The 17,430-nt window shown below is 38.7% G+C and overlaps 1 protein-coding gene across 2 annotated transcripts; it reads left to right on the top strand.

Annotated features, from left to right (window-relative positions):
- Positions 1 to 360: 360 nt before the first annotated feature.
- LOC133459708 (monoacylglycerol lipase ABHD2-like) lies at positions 361 to 17,387 on the top strand. 2 transcript variants are annotated; one of them, XM_061739923.1, is made up of 12 exons: positions 361 to 550; positions 2,425 to 2,511; positions 2,982 to 3,016; positions 3,199 to 3,414; positions 6,665 to 6,840; positions 7,865 to 8,032; positions 8,575 to 8,758; positions 9,554 to 9,646; positions 10,262 to 10,363; positions 10,499 to 10,568; positions 10,665 to 10,749; positions 13,988 to 17,387. In XM_061739923.1, the coding sequence occupies exons 4-12, from the start codon at positions 3,206 to 3,208 to the stop codon at positions 14,194 to 14,196; spliced, it is 1,296 nt and encodes a 431-aa protein (XP_061595907.1). In that variant the 5' UTR covers positions 361 to 550; positions 2,425 to 2,511; positions 2,982 to 3,016; positions 3,199 to 3,205; the 3' UTR covers positions 14,197 to 17,387. The 2 variants fall into 2 exon arrangements, with proteins under 2 accessions (XP_061595907.1, XP_061595916.1); XM_061739932.1 differs by lacking the exon at positions 2,982 to 3,016.
- Positions 17,388 to 17,430: the final 43 nt, after the last annotated feature.

Genomic DNA, 17,430 nt, shown 5'->3' with positions numbered 1-17,430 from the left:
AAAGAAAAAGAGAGAGATAAAAGAAAAAGGGGTTGTTCTGAGTAGATTACATCATAACAATAGCTGATGAGCAATGCTTTAATATGGAAATTAAGAGCGATAACAAAGTTACGCAACAGCTTTTCGGCTCACGTGGTCGGCACGCAGAGGAAAACTCTGATTTGCTGCTTGTGAAGCACACGAATACACTACTTAAATCAAACAAACGCATAATTGTAAAACACTATTCGTGGATGTTAACAATAAAACCAAATTATAAAGACAAAAGTGAATTATGAGCCGTCCTCGGAGAGGCGTGATTTCCTGCTGTGCCTACGTCACCGGCGGCTGGACCAATCAGAGCGTCCGTAGGTCTCCCAGCAGGCTGCTCCAGGAAGTGCTGCTCCGGCTAGTGCGGCTAGCAACACTTATTTTTGTTTTTGTTGTTAACAGCGGAGGAGCTGGTACAAACTAGGCTGTGATGGTTCGGCGAGACATCAAACAAACGACACATTTAAAAGCCCGTTGCCCTGAAGCAGCAAGGAGTGATTTATATTGTGTTTGGACTGAGGTGAGTAAGCGGAGGATGATGTGCTGTCTGGGTTAACAGCGATGCTACGTTGTTTAATTTGTGTTTAACAACAGATTATAATATGCTATATGGTCATTTTACACGTTAGAATTACGATAAAAGAGATATATTTGAGTAATGCGTGTCCCCCACAACAATGTAAAGCTGCTTGCGGAACATATGAGTATTGTGGGCGGACAGCAGAAATCCATGCAGCCAGGAGCCTTGATGGCTCACGGGCTTCATGTCCAGCATGTCAGGGGAAATAACCTCTACAGAACATTATGTCTGTGCTGGTCAATCGTGACAAGGTGAAGAAACTGCGGCTCTGAAGCCAAACTTAATTATATACATTTGCTGATAGTCGTCATCCACCTTTTAAATCCACAAACATACGGGGTTTTATTTTTTTCTTCTGTTTCTGTGATGGATGGGCCCCCAGACTATTTATGAAATGTTTGGAATTTACTTTGAAAAGGACACCCAGCCTGAAATAGGCACGAACCCTGCACAAAGTATGTAAATACAATTTGTATATATGTCTCTAACCATGCGACTTGCAGATTATTTTAATATCCGTCGGTTTTTAAACTGCTCAGCTGAATTTGATTTTGGTAGTAAAATATTATTTTTTGCTTGTTTTTTTTCTCCCACCATTCATTGTTTCTTTTTCTGCCACCTTTGTTTTTGTTTTCATTTTGGACAATAACTGAGTAATTTTTAGCCATTTTGTGTTTCTAAAAAAAAATTCTTTTACACTTCCTATTTGCCTACTTGTTAAATTTAAAAGTATGTATCCATGTGTCTTTTAGTCATTTTGCCTTTTTATCTTGGTTGTATATTTCCATAAATTTAACAGAATACATTTGGTGCATTGATCTGTATTGTGTTACTCAATTTACTAATCCATGGACTACACAGGGAGATTTTTTAATTGAGACAGTTTTATGCACCTGAAGATAATTCTTTCACGTCTGTTTGAGGTGGCGTTTTGCTTACACACTTGTGTAAACCCAGTATTTCTCAAAGCCTGTCAGTAAGGATCTTTCCTTATGTAATGATCTTGAAGTCAGGTTACAGTGTTACTATTTCCTCTATTTAGTTCTCATTTTCAAACGAGAGCATGATTAAAGCATTTAGAGGAACATGTTGGCCAACAGCTAAACCTACTGCTTAGATCCCTTGAGGGGATTTCAAGTCAAAGATGTTTTATGTGAAAGAAAGATAATCTGTGAATTAGTTATTTATGATATCGCTATAATTAGGACAATGCCTTCCAAAGTAAAGAAAAAAATTATGAGAATCAGATTTAACTTTTTTGGCCAGGTTTGCAAACACAAACAAGTACATTGGAGTTAGTTAACGTGACTCCAATGTCATGTGGGCTGTCTTTGTGCTTTTTTCTATTTTTTAATTTACCTTAAAGAATAGATATTATGGGAAATTATGTGCTTGAAAGCAAATTATTTGCTTTCCGAAGTTACAGCCAACTTAGGAAAAAACATAACATTGGCACTTTGTTTGGGGCCACTTTAATCTGATGTTTTATGTCCTTTATTAAGCAGTTCGGATTTTCAGGGTAGCATGACACCACAGATCAGATTAGAATGTTCCAGCTTGTATTTTAACTCCTGGCAATGTGGAGTTAGTGGGAAGAGTTAAAATGCCATATCGCCCCCCTGAAGCCAGTTGCTATGAACCGAGCTAATAACATAGATCTACAGGGAGCTTTTGTATTGTATCCTTTTTTTATCCCTTGCTATTTTGACCAAGACCTCAGAAAATTGTTTACTTTTTTTAATTGCTGATCCATGCCTCAAAGATCACTTAATGTGTTTTCTTTCTTTTCTTTTTTTTTTTTAAATGCTCCTTAGGTTTGACCACAGCACTGTGACTGCTCCTCCTCACGTTTTTAGTCTTTTGGATTACGCTGTTGTTGGACACAAACCTGAACTTCAGATGTAAGTAAAAATTATCTTTACATTTTGTGATTGATAACTGCATAGTCATCACAACCAATGTAAACATCACACTGTTATGGAGCTTTTTTTTTCTATTATGCGTCTTCCAGTTTTATTTGGTCACTCTAATTAATTCATGTGAAATTATGTATTACAACTTCTTTAGTTTGTGGTTGTGTTGTGACCCTTTTCTACTCTGGACAGTTACTATACTTATTTTTTTCTTTTATGTTTGTAGCATGTGTAAAAGTATAAATGTGTTGGTGTATTGCATAGAAAGTTGTTTATAGCTGGTCAGAAGTAACATCTTTTCTGTAGTATGTCATGGTTTATTTAAAGAAATGGCAACACCTCTATTGTATATTTAGTTGGGCTTCTTAGTAGCTTTGTTTAATGTAATTAAGCTGAGTGTGTTAAATAACCTTCCGCACCTCATGTGACTGAGATGCTCTGACTCTGCATTCCCATAGATCTGTTTGTAAGGGGCATCAACAAGAATATCTAGGTAACTTAGCTCATAAACCTTTCTTTTAAACCAACCACTTTATTTTCTTTGACTGATTTCTTACTTCATTTTCTTTTTAAAAGGTATCTCTGTTTTCATTAACTGTGTAACTCTTTTTATTGCTCACATTTGTGTAAGAAATCATTAACGTGTTTTACTTTTTCTTTTTCTTCTTCCCTTAGCTTAATCATGAGTGCCCACGATACAGACGTGCACACCATCTCCCCAGAGATGCCAGCTATGTTTGATGGCATGAAGATGGCGGCGGTGGCCACGGTTCTCTACATCATTGTTCGCTGCTTGAATTTGAAGAGTCCGACCGCAGCCCCAGACCTCACCTACCAGGACACGACTCTCAACCACTTCCTTCTCAAGTCCTGCTCTCAGCTGACCAAAGAGTGAGTTCTGTCAGCTAATCAGTTTAGGTGTTGCCATGGAAATTGTGCTGCTCCTCGGCCATATGGGGCTGCAGTGAAGGAGCCGTTTGTCTGGCGGTGATCGCATCTGTCATCGTTGCTCCTCAGTGGGTCAGATGTCTATACTGGAGATGTTTGGGTTTAGTTTCGGCTCTTGCATGAATTAAACACTAGGCTGTGTTTTTTGTGTTTTTCCAGCGGAAGACTGGGTTGGTCACGCTTGCATTATGAACATACTGTAGACTTATTCATCGTGCTGGAAAGGGATTTGCATTTATGATGAGGCAAGTTATCCCTTCCAGGTGACTGATGCAAAGCAGTGGTTGTTGGAACAATGCAAGTTCTACATCTGGTTAGCAGCAAGACTGAAACCTCTAGTAATTTTCAGAGAAAATTCAAATTCCCTGATTATTTTTTTTCTTTCTGCCTTTGCAATACCCAATAGGAACATTCTGCTTATCAAGGCGAGTCTCACATTACTCAAAAGTGTCTGCTCATGTAAAAGATTGTGACTCAACCCTTTGACGTTCAGCTGGAGGGTCAGTAAATCATAATAAAACAGTGGTGTTTACACTAGTGTGTAGCTACACTTGTGTTATGATGCCCTACAGAGGAGCCGAATGCTGCTCAGAATAAACACACCTTTGGCCCTCTGCAAACTGAGCTAATGAAGTCCTCAAACTGCATTTTTAATGTTGCAAGAACTCATTTGTAGCTCAGAATGCCACAGTGTGTTGTTACATAACAGATCAATTGCTTAGTGGAAAGGATGGAAGGGATGTTGCAAGGTAAACAGCATTGTTGTTTGGTCAAGATGGGGGAAATACACACAAGGTTTGGCTCAAACAGCATCGTAGTAGAAAATACATAATATTTTCTTGAACTGTAGTACTTTTACATAAACTACAAGGATTTATTCGGCCATTTATTTATTTATTTTTAACCAATTAGTCAAAGTCAGATATGCTGATTGTTTTAATTTTTCCTTGGACCGTAAAGCAGTAAGGATGTTACAAATATGTCTACAACTGCAGCAGTTTAATGAAGCCTGGCAATAACAATAACGTCCAGTTACTAGTTAGATTTAATCATTTAAGTTTACTTGATGAATTTGAGTTAATATCAGTGTAGTTATCATGAATGGCACGATACATTGAGTATTGTTTGTTTGGGTTTGTGACAGTTTGTCAGGATAAGACGTGTAATGGTATTTCTTATGGTATAATTTTTGAGATGTTTAGACATTTTGACTTTGCTTCTGGTGTTTGATCTTGGCTTCATCAAACCACCCTGACACATCAGTTTTCTTTGTCCGTTATCTAATATCTGAAGGACACCAGCGCACACGGTGTGATACGGTGACATTTAGAGGTCTGGAAGCTGCAGACATCAAAAATATATCATTTACTTCGTACATCCTATGGCCATGTAAGAAAACTATAACTTTTAATCACAACATTTTAAGTTAAGGTTTGATAAAATACTGTGCATTTTATGTATGAACCGCAATTAAATCATTTCAATCCCTATCAGCTGGGAACACGCAGTATGCAGTATTTTCAAAAATCTGATAAATTGAATGTGTTGATGAGGTCCTCCAGTCTTACAGTGTGGTTATTTCCCTGTCCACGTGTGGACAACAATGACGTTATCGTCTTTCTGTAGTCAAGCTTAGTAGCTTCTCGAAAGTGTAGTTAATCTTTAATCACACTTCAGGGCGTGCTGGGAGTAATTCAATTATTGCCAATGACAGTGGTCTGCTTGTTGTACGCTCAGTTACATAACCGTGCAATTTCTAGGTACCGTAATTGTTTGAGTCACAGTAAGAGATGAGCAGGCACAAGGTTAAAGTGCTTGTGTAACTGTTAATGTCACTCAGCCCTTTAGTCACATTGTTGTAGTCTACAAATCAAGGACTTATCAGTTTACCCTGATGAATCTGCACTTATTACAAATCAACAACAAGAAGGAAAAATTACATGTAGGTTGAGAGTTTGTGTATATGGTTACATTAAATTATTAGAACAGTGTCAGTTCCTGGCCATAAGTACAATTATTTAACATGCTCTTTCACTTCTGCCTTAGGGCTCAAAAGTTTGGTTTGTCTGATTAATAAATAAATACAAATATATAACGTTCACACTTCCACGTCTTGTGGACAGGCTTTAGCTTTGACTGTGGCATATGTTCGCCAGTATCATTTCACTGCTTTTGCCATGTCAAGACATATCTGTTCATAAATGCATAAAATTCCTGTGGAGATGTATCAGCGATGGAATCACCGGACCACTGCCCCGCGCCAATTCACTATATAAAAATAAGCCAAAACAAGACTTTTGTGGAGTTCGAGAGACACTTGCGATACGTTACACAGCCAAAAGACACAAAATAGAAACATTTTCGGATACTCTGAGCCACTCTTATCTTCACCGTCAACAGATCTGACAAGAGAAATTCCAGATATGTCGAGAAGATCAGATTAAATGCTTGGTCTTGTCATCGCCAAACACTGTAATGCTTGCATTTGTAATTAGTACACCACTGGAATTTGGTTTCTCTTTAAATCACTTTGACCCGTTACAACATATGTATGCTTTATTTATCTAATAAAATCTTAAGTATACAATTTTGAGTTTTTGAGTAAACAAGTATGTTTTAGAAGGCTTTTAAACGCAACTTGGTCAAAGCTGTTTGTTAAATGTTCATAGATTCCTCTCTAGATGGGTCTACATTTCTTTTAACGGTATTACACTGTCATCTAACGATCATAAAATGTTATATTCAATTTTAATTATTTCTTTATTATATGTTATTGTGATTATGTAGATCATGGAATTTGTACAGTAGGTGAAAGATCAGGATTTTTTTACTGTCAATTTGTTGGTATTATTTAGTTTCACTGTCAAGCTAAGGTGATGAGTCACGATTAGGTCCAACATTTCAAAGGAGCGTTATGTAACCAAAAGATCTGACTCCTACAGTTGACTCCTACAGAGGTGTAACAGGAATTCAAGTGCATGGAACAACCTTTTAAAAGCTGCGATGGAGATTGGACTTTGTGAACATGCTATATACCGTACTTTAAATTTGTCTATCATAAATCAACAATGCAAAGGCGGCCAGCTGGGTTTATGTAATTACTAAGCATTAATCTTGTTTTCCTATCAAGCAGATGAGTGGAGCAGCTCATATTTAATAATCGGTTTTAATTGTCCGCGATTGTGTTTCGCAGGTACATTCCCCCCTTACTGTGGGGTAAGAGCGGTCACCTCCAAACAGCACTGTACGGTAAACTGGGTCGGGTGAACTGTCCTCACCCTACTGGGATCAGGAAGTACATACCCATGCAAGACGGCGCCACTGCAACCTTCGACCTCTTTGAGCCGGTTGGGGACCATCGAACAGGAGGTGATGCATTTCATCAACATCTGCCTTTAAAAAATTTAGATATTTACACTTGTATATAAGGAAATACAGTGCCAAGAAAAGTATGTGAATTATCAGGTTATCTGCATTAACTGGTCAAAAAATATGATTTTCATTCTCATCTAATTCACAGACGCAGATATTTGCAGTTTGCTTAAACGTTTTCTTACCTCTGAACCGATTGGATTATGACTAATTGGATTTTTAATTCCATTTCAAACACTGATATTTCAAGCGTTTTATATTTTTAGTTATATGTTTCAGTTGTATTTATTTAAACTAAATTGTACTGCTGCTACTTCTGTTTAGTTTTTCATGCAACATCTATTGAGTATTTGTCCATTCTGGGCGAAGGAGCCTTCCTGTGTGGATCTTCATGAGGTTTCTCCCATTTTGTTGACCTGATAGACATTTTTTCCTTCATTCGATTCAAGTTGGTCACAAGTAGTTAGGGCTTGTCTTGAAATGTAAACCCTTCTGTTACAACTTTAATTATTATTATTTTTTTTTTGTATGTCTAAATTTAGCTGAATCTTAAACGTGTGTAATGACAGTGTTTCATGAAGACACAATGTCTCTCATTTTTTTTAAGTTAGCCCTGTTTTCAGTTTTAGGCTTTTCCAGCCAGCTAATGTCATTGCTACCCGTAATGCACCAATACTGAAACAACAATGTCAGTGGAAGTACCAAGACTTTCAAACACTACATCCATTAAGCCGGAGCCAATGTTCATCAATAAGCCATACAAATCTTATTAGTTTGGACTCCTTTTACCTTTTAACTCAAGCCTCACATGACACTCAGTTCTTAATAAAGGTAGTGTTACTGTTTCCATCCTGTTTTGTTTTAGATTTGTACTGTATTTGGCAGGCAAATCTTCAATTTTGAATCGGATGCGATGTTTGCTTTGCCTTATTGTAAACGTGTTTTGCCTATTGTGACACTCTTTGTTTTACATATTCCTCACTGTCACAACTCTCTCCAATCCCTCTACCTGTCTCACTAGATGACATCACCATGGTGATATGTCCTGGTATTGGTAACCATAGTGAGAAGCATTACATCCGGACCTTTGTGGGTTACGCGCAGAAAGACGGTTACCGCTGTGCTGTGCTCAACCACCTGGGTGCTCTTCCCAACATCGAGCTCACCTCTCCCCGCATTTTCACTTATGGTATGACCAACAAGCTGTCTTATCTTTTATTTTCTTCTGTTTTATTGTGGTGGTGAAAACAATATTTCAGTTTTTAAAAGGGGGGGAAAAAGACAAGCACCCCAACCTCATTATCACAGTTGGCTCTGCTTGGTGTTGTCAGTTGTGATTAAAATTCAAATAGTACTGGGAATGACTGAAGTATTAGTTCAAAACCATAACAAAAATAAAAAGGAGGAACACATTTTTTTTCTGGTGTCACAGTTTCGTTATTATCTAACCTGTTTTTTTTTTTATTATGCCTTAATTTAGACAAACCTGGTGCATTGTTTCGGGTTAAAAAGTACAATTCCAGCTGTAATTTGTGGATACATGTAAAAGTTCCTAAACTGAAAAGTTATAATGAGAGTTTATGTTCTTTAAATAGGTTTATAGAAACGATTTTCTGCTGTTTAGAGTTAAAGGCCCCTTTAGCCTGAAAGAAAGGAAAAAAAACGTACACTCTCAAAGTGTTGCTATTTTTATATATGTTTATTAGTAACTCTGTAATTACTCTTTTGCAGGGTGTACATGGGAGTTTGCATCCATGGTGGGGTACATTAAGCGGACGTATCCTCAGACCCAGCTGATCGTTGTGGGATTCAGTTTGGGTGGTAACATTGTATGCAAGTTTCTGGGTGAGAACAGGACGAACCAGGAGCGAGTATTGTGCGGTGTGAGCGTCTGTCAAGGATACAGCGCTCTCAGGTGGGTTCCTGTTCTTTTACTCTTAAATAAATGCATTGTTTCATCAAAGCACCAAAGCTGTGTAACACTGGCATTTGATGGGCACTAATGTCCAGTTTCATAATTATGTAACAAAATTTATTAGCACTTATATAATGCAATCACACATTGGAGATTCAATGGAGAAGCACCTGTGTGAAGCTCTTTAATACTGGTATATCAGTTATGTATGGTTTATTTATCACAGCTCATGGATGTATTTTCTTTTTTTAATTTATTTTTAAGATATTTTGATTACACTAAAAAAAGGAAACTCATCTTGAGTGCCTGCTCCTGCACACCCATCTTTAATGATTTCCATGTGAACCACATAGTTGATTTTGAGGGTCACGCAGGGTAAACATTAAGCATGATGGTATGGTATAACATCTCTTGGCAAACTTACCAGCTGGGTCTGTTAAGAGTCTGGATTTGAGACCATCTGAATGGTTTGCTCCAAAGAATGTCCCGATGGGAAATAGGATTTTGGGGGGGTATCAGTGTCTAACTTATTTGTTAGTTTTTATTTTATTTGACTTCAGTTAAAGCAGGGGGGTGTACGGTAAGTATTTTTTTTGAAGGTCACTTATTGAGGTGAACATACTGTTGTTCTGCTTCAGTTTGTCTCTCAGTTGCATACTGATGCCGGACACCATTGCTCCTCTCCGCCTGCACATTTCTTTGTCCTGTGGATTAAACGGCACATTCAAAGTGTTTTGGGGAATGTCGACAGGCTGCACAAAGCCAACATCCTGTGTGTTTGTCTCTTTCTTTCAGGGCTCAGGAAACATTCCTGCAGTGGGATCAGTTCAGGCGCTTCTACAATTTTCTTATGGCTGACAATATGAAGAAAATCATCCTTTCACACAGGTAAAGCTGTTGTATTTGAAATGTTTTACTTAACCGTTTTTTTGTCCTGAAAACTTAATGCCAGAGACTATGGCTACAAACCGTTAGTTTATTATGAAAATTACAACGATGTGTTTAAAATTGGCTCTGTCATTTTACTTTCATAATGGAAACTCTATAGAGTCTGAAAGAAGCCCAACGCAGATCTGTGTTGGTTAACTCGCTCAGACCTGCAGCTTTGTTTAAAAAGGCCATAATTTGAAGATTTTCTGGAAAATTGACAAAAGAACTTTTATTTTTCAGCTTCTGTAGAAACTGGAAACATTGAGAGAAAAAATAGTGATTAGAACCTCTGCTTTTATTGCAGATGAGGGGTTTCTCTCATTTCTAGCATTATTTATAACTATTATATTCGCAGTTTTTTGCTGAACATTTATATGCATAATATAAATACTTGTGACATCAGGTCATAAAGGGTAGAGTAATTCTGATAAGTAGGAGCTGAATTTGTGGTGACTGTTGCCGAACGTGTGGATGTTTCCATGTGTAGCGCCCTGAGAGGGCTTCTTATTGTGAATTGGTGCCGTATAAATAAAACTGAATTGTAACACAATTATGCACACGTTGTGTGTACAGGCACAACCTTTTTGGAGGAAGCTCCCTTAAAATGATAGATGCAGACCTCAGTCGTCTCTTTACGGCAACTTCGCTCATGCAGATCGACGACAACATCATGAGGTATGTGGAGACGCAGTGTAAGATTGTTTATAGTTAATACTGACCATCTGAAATAAGGAGATCTAATCTGAGTAGAACCTTTTGTCACATATTGATTAATGAAATTAATTATTTTTTTTTTTTATCTTTCAACAGAAAATTCCATGGTCACAGTTCTCTCAAAGAATACTATGAAAAAGAAAGTTGTGTACATTATATTCACAACGTAAGAACGGCTTTTCCAACAGTCTCATTGAACTACGTTTCTCGGGTCTGATTTTTAATTTGCTTAATATATGACATTTTGTTGATAAATTTCCAGGTTGACGTGCCACTGCTGCTGGTAAACTCTGCAGATGATCCTCTGGTTCATGATTCACTGCTCACCATCCCTCGCACGCTAGCAGGTAGATATCAACACATGACACCAGCAACGGTATAAAGTCAACCATGTTCACTTTGACAACTGCTCAACGCACACGTGGCTGATCTGTCAGATCATTTAATTTTGTATACAACACGGTTTTGCTCTTTTGGGGTTAATGAGCGATGCAGTAAACTTGATGAGATAATGTAGGTTCAAAAGCTATCAAATAATCCAAGAACCAAACTAATTACCCCTAAATAGTTGAAAAACCTAACTGTAGTTGGGGGATGAAATTAGAGATAAAGTAGATACATATCTCTACATTTCATAGTTAATTGCTTTAATCTGAAATATAAACATGCTGACGATGCGGAAAACACCAAAGCCTAACATACTGCTAGGAAATGTATCCATGTGCTCATTGATTTCACTTTATGTAGTTCTTGTACCTGCAAACAAGCTGGGGCATATTTTTAGTTGAACCTCTGTGGATTAACACAACATCCTTGTCCTGTCTGACTAAATGCTGTTGTTGAGTCGTGGTACTGATTCTCAGAAAACAAGTCTGCAGTCTCAAAAAGACCTTTGATGAGTTGGCGCTGACTGGGACAGGGTGGGGCACAAATTTGGTCTATGAGTAATGCTTTCCTGAATGTTGCAGCAGCTGAACCACTCACCCATAAATATATCAGTGTTTCTCCGTCTGTTTAACCCATTAACACCTGATGCAACTGTAAGAGGGTGCCTCAGTTCCTCCTCCTTAGGGTCCCAAAAACTATTTAAAAATAAGAGTTTATATCTAATTATTCTTAAAACAAACCTTATGACTGGTTGCATATTATGGTGAGATCACCAAGGCTCCCTTCCCCTCCCTGCCTTTGCTATATTACTGACACCTTTACTGTTTTGAAAAAGAAAAATTCCACTTGAAAGGGTGTGTGTGGGCGAGGGAGTCCTGACTGTAGGCACACAGCAGTCATTTCTCCTACACAGAGGATATATGTTGCTTTTTAGAGAGCAATGCTTACAGAAAAGTGTATTAGGAGCCCTTTTGGCCAAAAATGTGATACAGTAACTCAGACAAACAACTACCTTTGAATTGCTCTGGCTGTGTTGGCCCTGGCATTAGCTGAGAATAAAAAAATGTTTTATAAGAGAGTAGCTGTCACTATTAAGTAAATTACACTGCAGTAAATAGCCAACAAGAGCTTTGAAATACTTAAACAAAAAATATCCGCCCCAATTTGTTGTGTTGTCTCTTTATCTTATTCATATACTGATGTTGGCTTTGATGTTATGGATAAAACTTAACATTTACTGCTATGCCAGGAAGAAAAGCAGGTATTTTAAATGTGTAAACATCCACGCAGCAGTTTATTTTCCGCCCATGTTGTCAGGCTGCTGAGGTGGTGGCTGCAGGGTCTGGGTGAGCACTTAGCTGTCCAAGGGCAGCTCAGCCACTGTCATGAATAGTTTGCAGTGGGGAAAAGCCCTGAGGGATCTTAATCACTATTCATCCGCATCAGGCTCCCCCACTAACCCAGATAGGAGCAAGAGAATAAAGAGATCCAGGCCAATCCTTTCACAAGACCACTGTTGCTGCTTGTCCACAGCTGCAGGCTGCTGCAGAGGTTTAAATAGCAATCTGAAAGAGATTAATGCTTCATTTTCAGTGTGGAGATGGCCTACTTTTAAATGAATGGACTGTGATATAAAATCATTATGTATGGATTCACAAAAGTAAACCATCTATATAGAAACACAGACTACAAGTCTAGTGAGATTTTTAAAGCAATCTGTCATTTACATTTACTTAACCAGGCAGAAAGTGTGCAGACACAGGAGCATTACATCCATAGAAGGATGGAAGCTTAGCCAGGTAACCTTGACGATTATAGAAAACAGGAATTAATTAGCAGCAGTGTCACATGACATGTCTGCACTTCAAAAGACAAACAAAGGAGTGAATAATTTAACTGCTATCCCCTACTTTGAATCTCAGATTTTACCTTCTGGAGAGCAGTCTTGAAAATAAAATTAACATATCACTAAAATCCATTTGTTCCAGCTTTTATCATCATTTTAAGCAGCAGTGACTAATCATCATAAGTCTGATCATGCATTTATTAGTACAAGAATATATCCAGAAATGCGTTCCAGACCCCAGTGATGCTGTATTACACTACTGTATGCCGTCTAATTACACAGTTTTTATATATTTGTGTTTTTGTAACACCTCATTTTGCTCTTCCTGGAGGCTTTTCCACAGTATCTTAGACCGTATTTGCAGAGGCTTACTGCCATTCTGCTGCAAAAGCATTTGCGAACATGAATGTTGGCAAGACATCTGATGGGGTCTGTGTCAGAGCAGTCAGTTTTGTCAACAATTACCACAAAACACACACTAACCTTTGTTTTAGCAAATGTGGGCCGGGACGGGTGTGTCCACATACTTCTGACCAGAGCGTTGCACAGAAACGGTTAAAAGTATTGTCTTGACTGGCAGGTTTTCCAGACCGTCTCATCTAAATATCTCTAAAAAACAACGAAAAACTGTGTTTTATAAGTTCAGTTCATGTAAAGTAGGTTAGCTAACAAACCTGACAAATCGCATTACATCTCTACTTCAGTTTAGTCGCCATCCTGAGCACACAGGAGGCAACAGTTGGAGAGAAACAAAATAGCAGAGCCAGGTTCATGAAGGGTGATATCTGCCTCGACGGGGAAGCCATGCCAGATTAGTCCAAGGATATTTGCCATAACATAAACAAAGAGAAACACAAAGTTAATAACAGATCATAATGCCGTATTGCATCATCACAGTGCATCGTGGGAAGTCCCCCAGTAGCCTATAGCAAAAAAAAACCAACTAAATCCCTCATTACCAGCTGTACCAAAAACAAAAAAATGTAAGCCTAATCTTAAAGTCACAAAGGGTTTCTGTGGCCAAAACACAAGCTAGGAGATGGCGTCATCAGAGAGGGGATTGATAGATGAAGATTCTGCTTTTCATTCTACATTTGGAAACGTCAGTGCTCTGTTGGGATAGTAAGGAGCTATGAGGTCATATCACAAGGAGCCTTAACAACCAAAAACTTTATCAAGCTGCCAGAAGTTTATTCAAGCATTTATCAGTTTGACCATGCAAACACACCGTATCTCTAACAGATATGAAATAAGCTCTGCCACACTCCCAGAGAAGGAATGCCTATCCTCTGTTGGTTAAACACCGCCCAGTCTGCAGAAGCATAATTACTCTGCACTTTGTCCTCTTTCAGCAAAGAAGCCAAACGTGATCTTTGCCCTGACACTCCACGGAGGCCACCTGGGCTTCTTCGAGGGCGAGGTGCTCTTCCCCCAGCCGCTCACCTGGATGGACAAAGTGATAGTGGGTTTCGCCAATAGCATGTGTCAGTGGGAGAAACAGAAACCGCCGTGTCAGAGTGACCACCTGAGTGAGGGCTCCTGCGGAGAGGAAAAGGCTTAAAACTCTGTAACTCTCTCCTTCATTCTCGACCCGTAGGCATCTATCTCCCCCCTCCGAGCACCACTCTCCCTGCACTTCACTGAGGAGACACTTTAAACTGCTCTTTCTTCTCTGCCTTCTCCTCTGGTGCTTCTGACCAAAACCGACCAAGACCGACCCGCACCTCCCAATCACACGCCTTTGCCCCGCGTTGTAATCACCGTCACCTTACAGTGTGAAAAGACAAAAGTAAACCAACTGCCTTTTGTGCTCATTTCCAATGTGAAGACTCAGCTGGAGCATTTTGTCGCTGCAGTGATAAACGGCCAATGGAGGTATCGACCAAATCTGACAAAACACCAAGTCGCGCTTGAAGGGAAAGTGGGAGTAGAACTTCAGAGTAGTCGAGTGAAAAAACGAGCACACAAGAAGCCTCGACTGCGTGACAGTCGGTGCCTTTTTACTGCACCTAAAAGAGGCTCACTGCTTATCACCTCCAAGGCCATATAGCCTAGTCTGCTGCCTTAACCAAAGCAGCATCTTTGTAGTATGTTAGTTTGTATGTATGTAACTCACGGATGTGGTGAGGACACCTGTGTGCACCTGTGTTGGCCAGGAGTTACAGAACCATGGCAGCACATTTGGTCTTTGTGTTAGGTTTGTGTGATCCAAGTTCTCTGTTCATGGTCTGTTGACCTTTTTAATGTCTTTTGTTCGGGGTGAATTGTTGCTCTGATGTTTGTAGTACATTTCTAGTTGGGGGAAAAACAACAATATTATTACAGTGGGATTGTACACCTTATTTCCAGCCCTAAGCAACCTCCTGGTTATGTTGTAACGCTTATGTTTGGCACTTGAAACGAAAGCATTCAGTGCTCTAACCAGGAATTACTCCATATGGGATCAATGTACATTCCCACAGGCTCATGCTATCACTTTGATTCAGTGCACTTTACACCCTGTATGCCACATTTTTATTTCCTTGTTAGTGGAAGCAGAATTTCTGAGATTAACGGTTGGGTAAAAGGGAGCAAAGATGATGACTAAAAGTTAGATGACTCAAATGTTCCCTGTGTCATCTGCTATCAAGTGTCTTTGAGCCCTCTTGCTTTCTTCTGCTTTTGATCAGCTGCAGGTCCAGCTAAAACTGATACCCTCTTTGACATATGTAGACCTGCCACTGCACTGGCGCTAACGCTTAGGCCACGTCGTTTGGTGCAAAGATGATCCTGAAGTTTTGGAAAGGTAAAATGGCGTTATTAAAGGGAAAGTTAATTTTTCAGTTTTATTATCTGAGCTGTGAGGTTGATGAGTACGAGGGCTAAAGATACCATACTGAACCAAATGTTTATTCCAGTGCATTGTTGGTTAAAAAAAAACTAAAGAGAAGAAAGAAAGCTAGTGACTTTAATATTATTCAACTAGATTAGGAATCCTGCATCCAAGGGATTTGATGGAGTATTTTTGTGTCTGCAACTGTTTATCTTATTTTCTCCAACCATACTGAGTATTTTTAACATTTAACCTAAACATTTACAATGAAAGATTATCACAGGCCTGTCTTGTTAAAAAGGAGACTGCAACGCTGGGAACTGTTGACTCGGTTGTCTGGAACCAAGGAATCTGTGGCCCAAAACACTGTGATGAGAGACATCAGTGGTTTAAAACTATGAATGAGATGATTGACAGCAGTGCATTTTGTTAGGGTGTCATTGGCCAGTGTTTGTGCTATAATACCTGGGTGATAGTATTTGTATACATACTTGAACTCCTAGGATTTCATTGTTTTGTAGGAAGTAACTTCCAAAGCTTACCTATCAAAAACTTTCCAAACCAAATAATATTTTGATTATAGTTTTAAGCTCACACTTTAACAGGGCACCTCAAATAGATAATAAGTTAAGTGTAATTATTGGATTTTTTTTTTGTTTTGTGTATGTTTATAAAAGAATAGTACCTTGAGTTTTCTAAACACTCCATCAAATATATTTATACACTTGTTTGAATGAAGCCTATTCTGAGCAAATACTATCAATCCAGGTATGAATTTTACCAGCAATGGCAAGACAACATGAAGAAGGGGGTTCACTGATCCAACGTTATCTTGTTTTAACTCAGGGCTTTAACCAGTCCAACCCGTGTGAAACATGTTCTCTTAGTGTGGACCTCATTGGATTTTTTTTTTTAATGTTACTGTAAGATAAAAACCAGTAAGACTTACTTAGTCGGGGAAATCATCATGATTTTCCAGCCTCTGTTATTGTATAACTATTAAATGAAAGAAACCCTTAATTTAAAATGACATCATATTTAATGTGGATCAGTGACATCGAGACTGAGATCTGATCCTCTTTCTTGAATGTAAGGGGATTTGTTAAGTCTGCCTCCACCCTCTTTCTTTGCCTTAATGCTGAGGCACTGCTGCCATCTGTTGTCAGGGAAACCGCACTGCCACCGGCAGACACGTTTTCATACATCTCCGTTGTATCATTTAGCTCATAGTTTAACCACGCTGCAGCTCTCATTTGTAACGAATCTTGTGTGGTTCGGGATTATTTTGGTTCAGCAAAGAATAAGGTGAATTTTGATGACACTAGCAGTAACCCGGTTCATGCAAGAAGAGCCAATTGTGTTCTTGTCGAGCCTCTCCAACTTTGCACAAAAATGCAGGTCTGGATGTATTATTTAAATGTATTTTATTTGTATTGAATTGTCTTTTTTTTTGTGTAAGTTGCTTGTGCAAATGCGACAGGGTGTGAGTGTTGAGTAAACATGCACTGGGCGTGTACTGTGTCATATCACCACCTCTGGTCAACAGAAACCAAAATTTGTTCACTCAATCAATGAAAAGGCAAAACCGATATAAGGAATAGCATATATTCAAATATTTGAGGGACAAGAGATGGAACATCTGGGAAAAACTAACTCAGAGGGATTCTTTTTATCTCAACACAACCGTGGTGGAAAATGGCGACAAAATAAATATGAGACCAAAATGTATCGTATACATAAAGATGCATTTTCTCATGGATTCTGGGATCTAAAACGTTGTTTTACTGTACTGCTGTAAGAATGTGATCCTCTGTATGTATCATAACTTCAGTGCTCCAAACACCACACCTGTGGGCTTCTGTTTAACTGCTTGACATTGAAGAATTCAAATATCTGAAATGTAAATAAATCAAAAAACAAACCTACAACTGGGACAAACATAGCTGAATGTTGCTTTCTTATGAGAACAATTTTTCATTTTTG

Source organism: Cololabis saira, chromosome 2, assembly GCF_033807715.1.
Source record: "Cololabis saira isolate AMF1-May2022 chromosome 2, fColSai1.1, whole genome shotgun sequence".
In the NCBI taxonomy this organism is placed as follows: Eukaryota; Metazoa; Chordata; class Actinopteri; order Beloniformes; family Belonidae; genus Cololabis; species Cololabis saira.
The sequence above is the reverse complement of the archived record's forward strand: the minus strand, read 5'-3'. Positions and strand labels throughout refer to the sequence as shown.

What these genes read in the sequence shown, in the direction of transcription:
- LOC133459708 (XM_061739932.1), top strand. Translation starts at nt 3,206, where the DNA reads ATGAGTGCCCACGATACAGACGTGCACACCATCTCCCCAGAGATGCCA. An exon ending in TGCTCTCAGCTGACCAAAGA is followed by an intron (nt 3,415 to 6,664) that starts GTGAGTTCTGTC and finishes TGTGTTTCGCAG; the next exon opens with GTACATTCCCCCCTTACTGT. An exon ending in CAAGGATACAGCGCTCTCAG is followed by an intron (nt 8,759 to 9,553) that starts GTGGGTTCCTGT and finishes TCTTTCTTTCAG; the next exon opens with GGCTCAGGAAACATTCCTGC.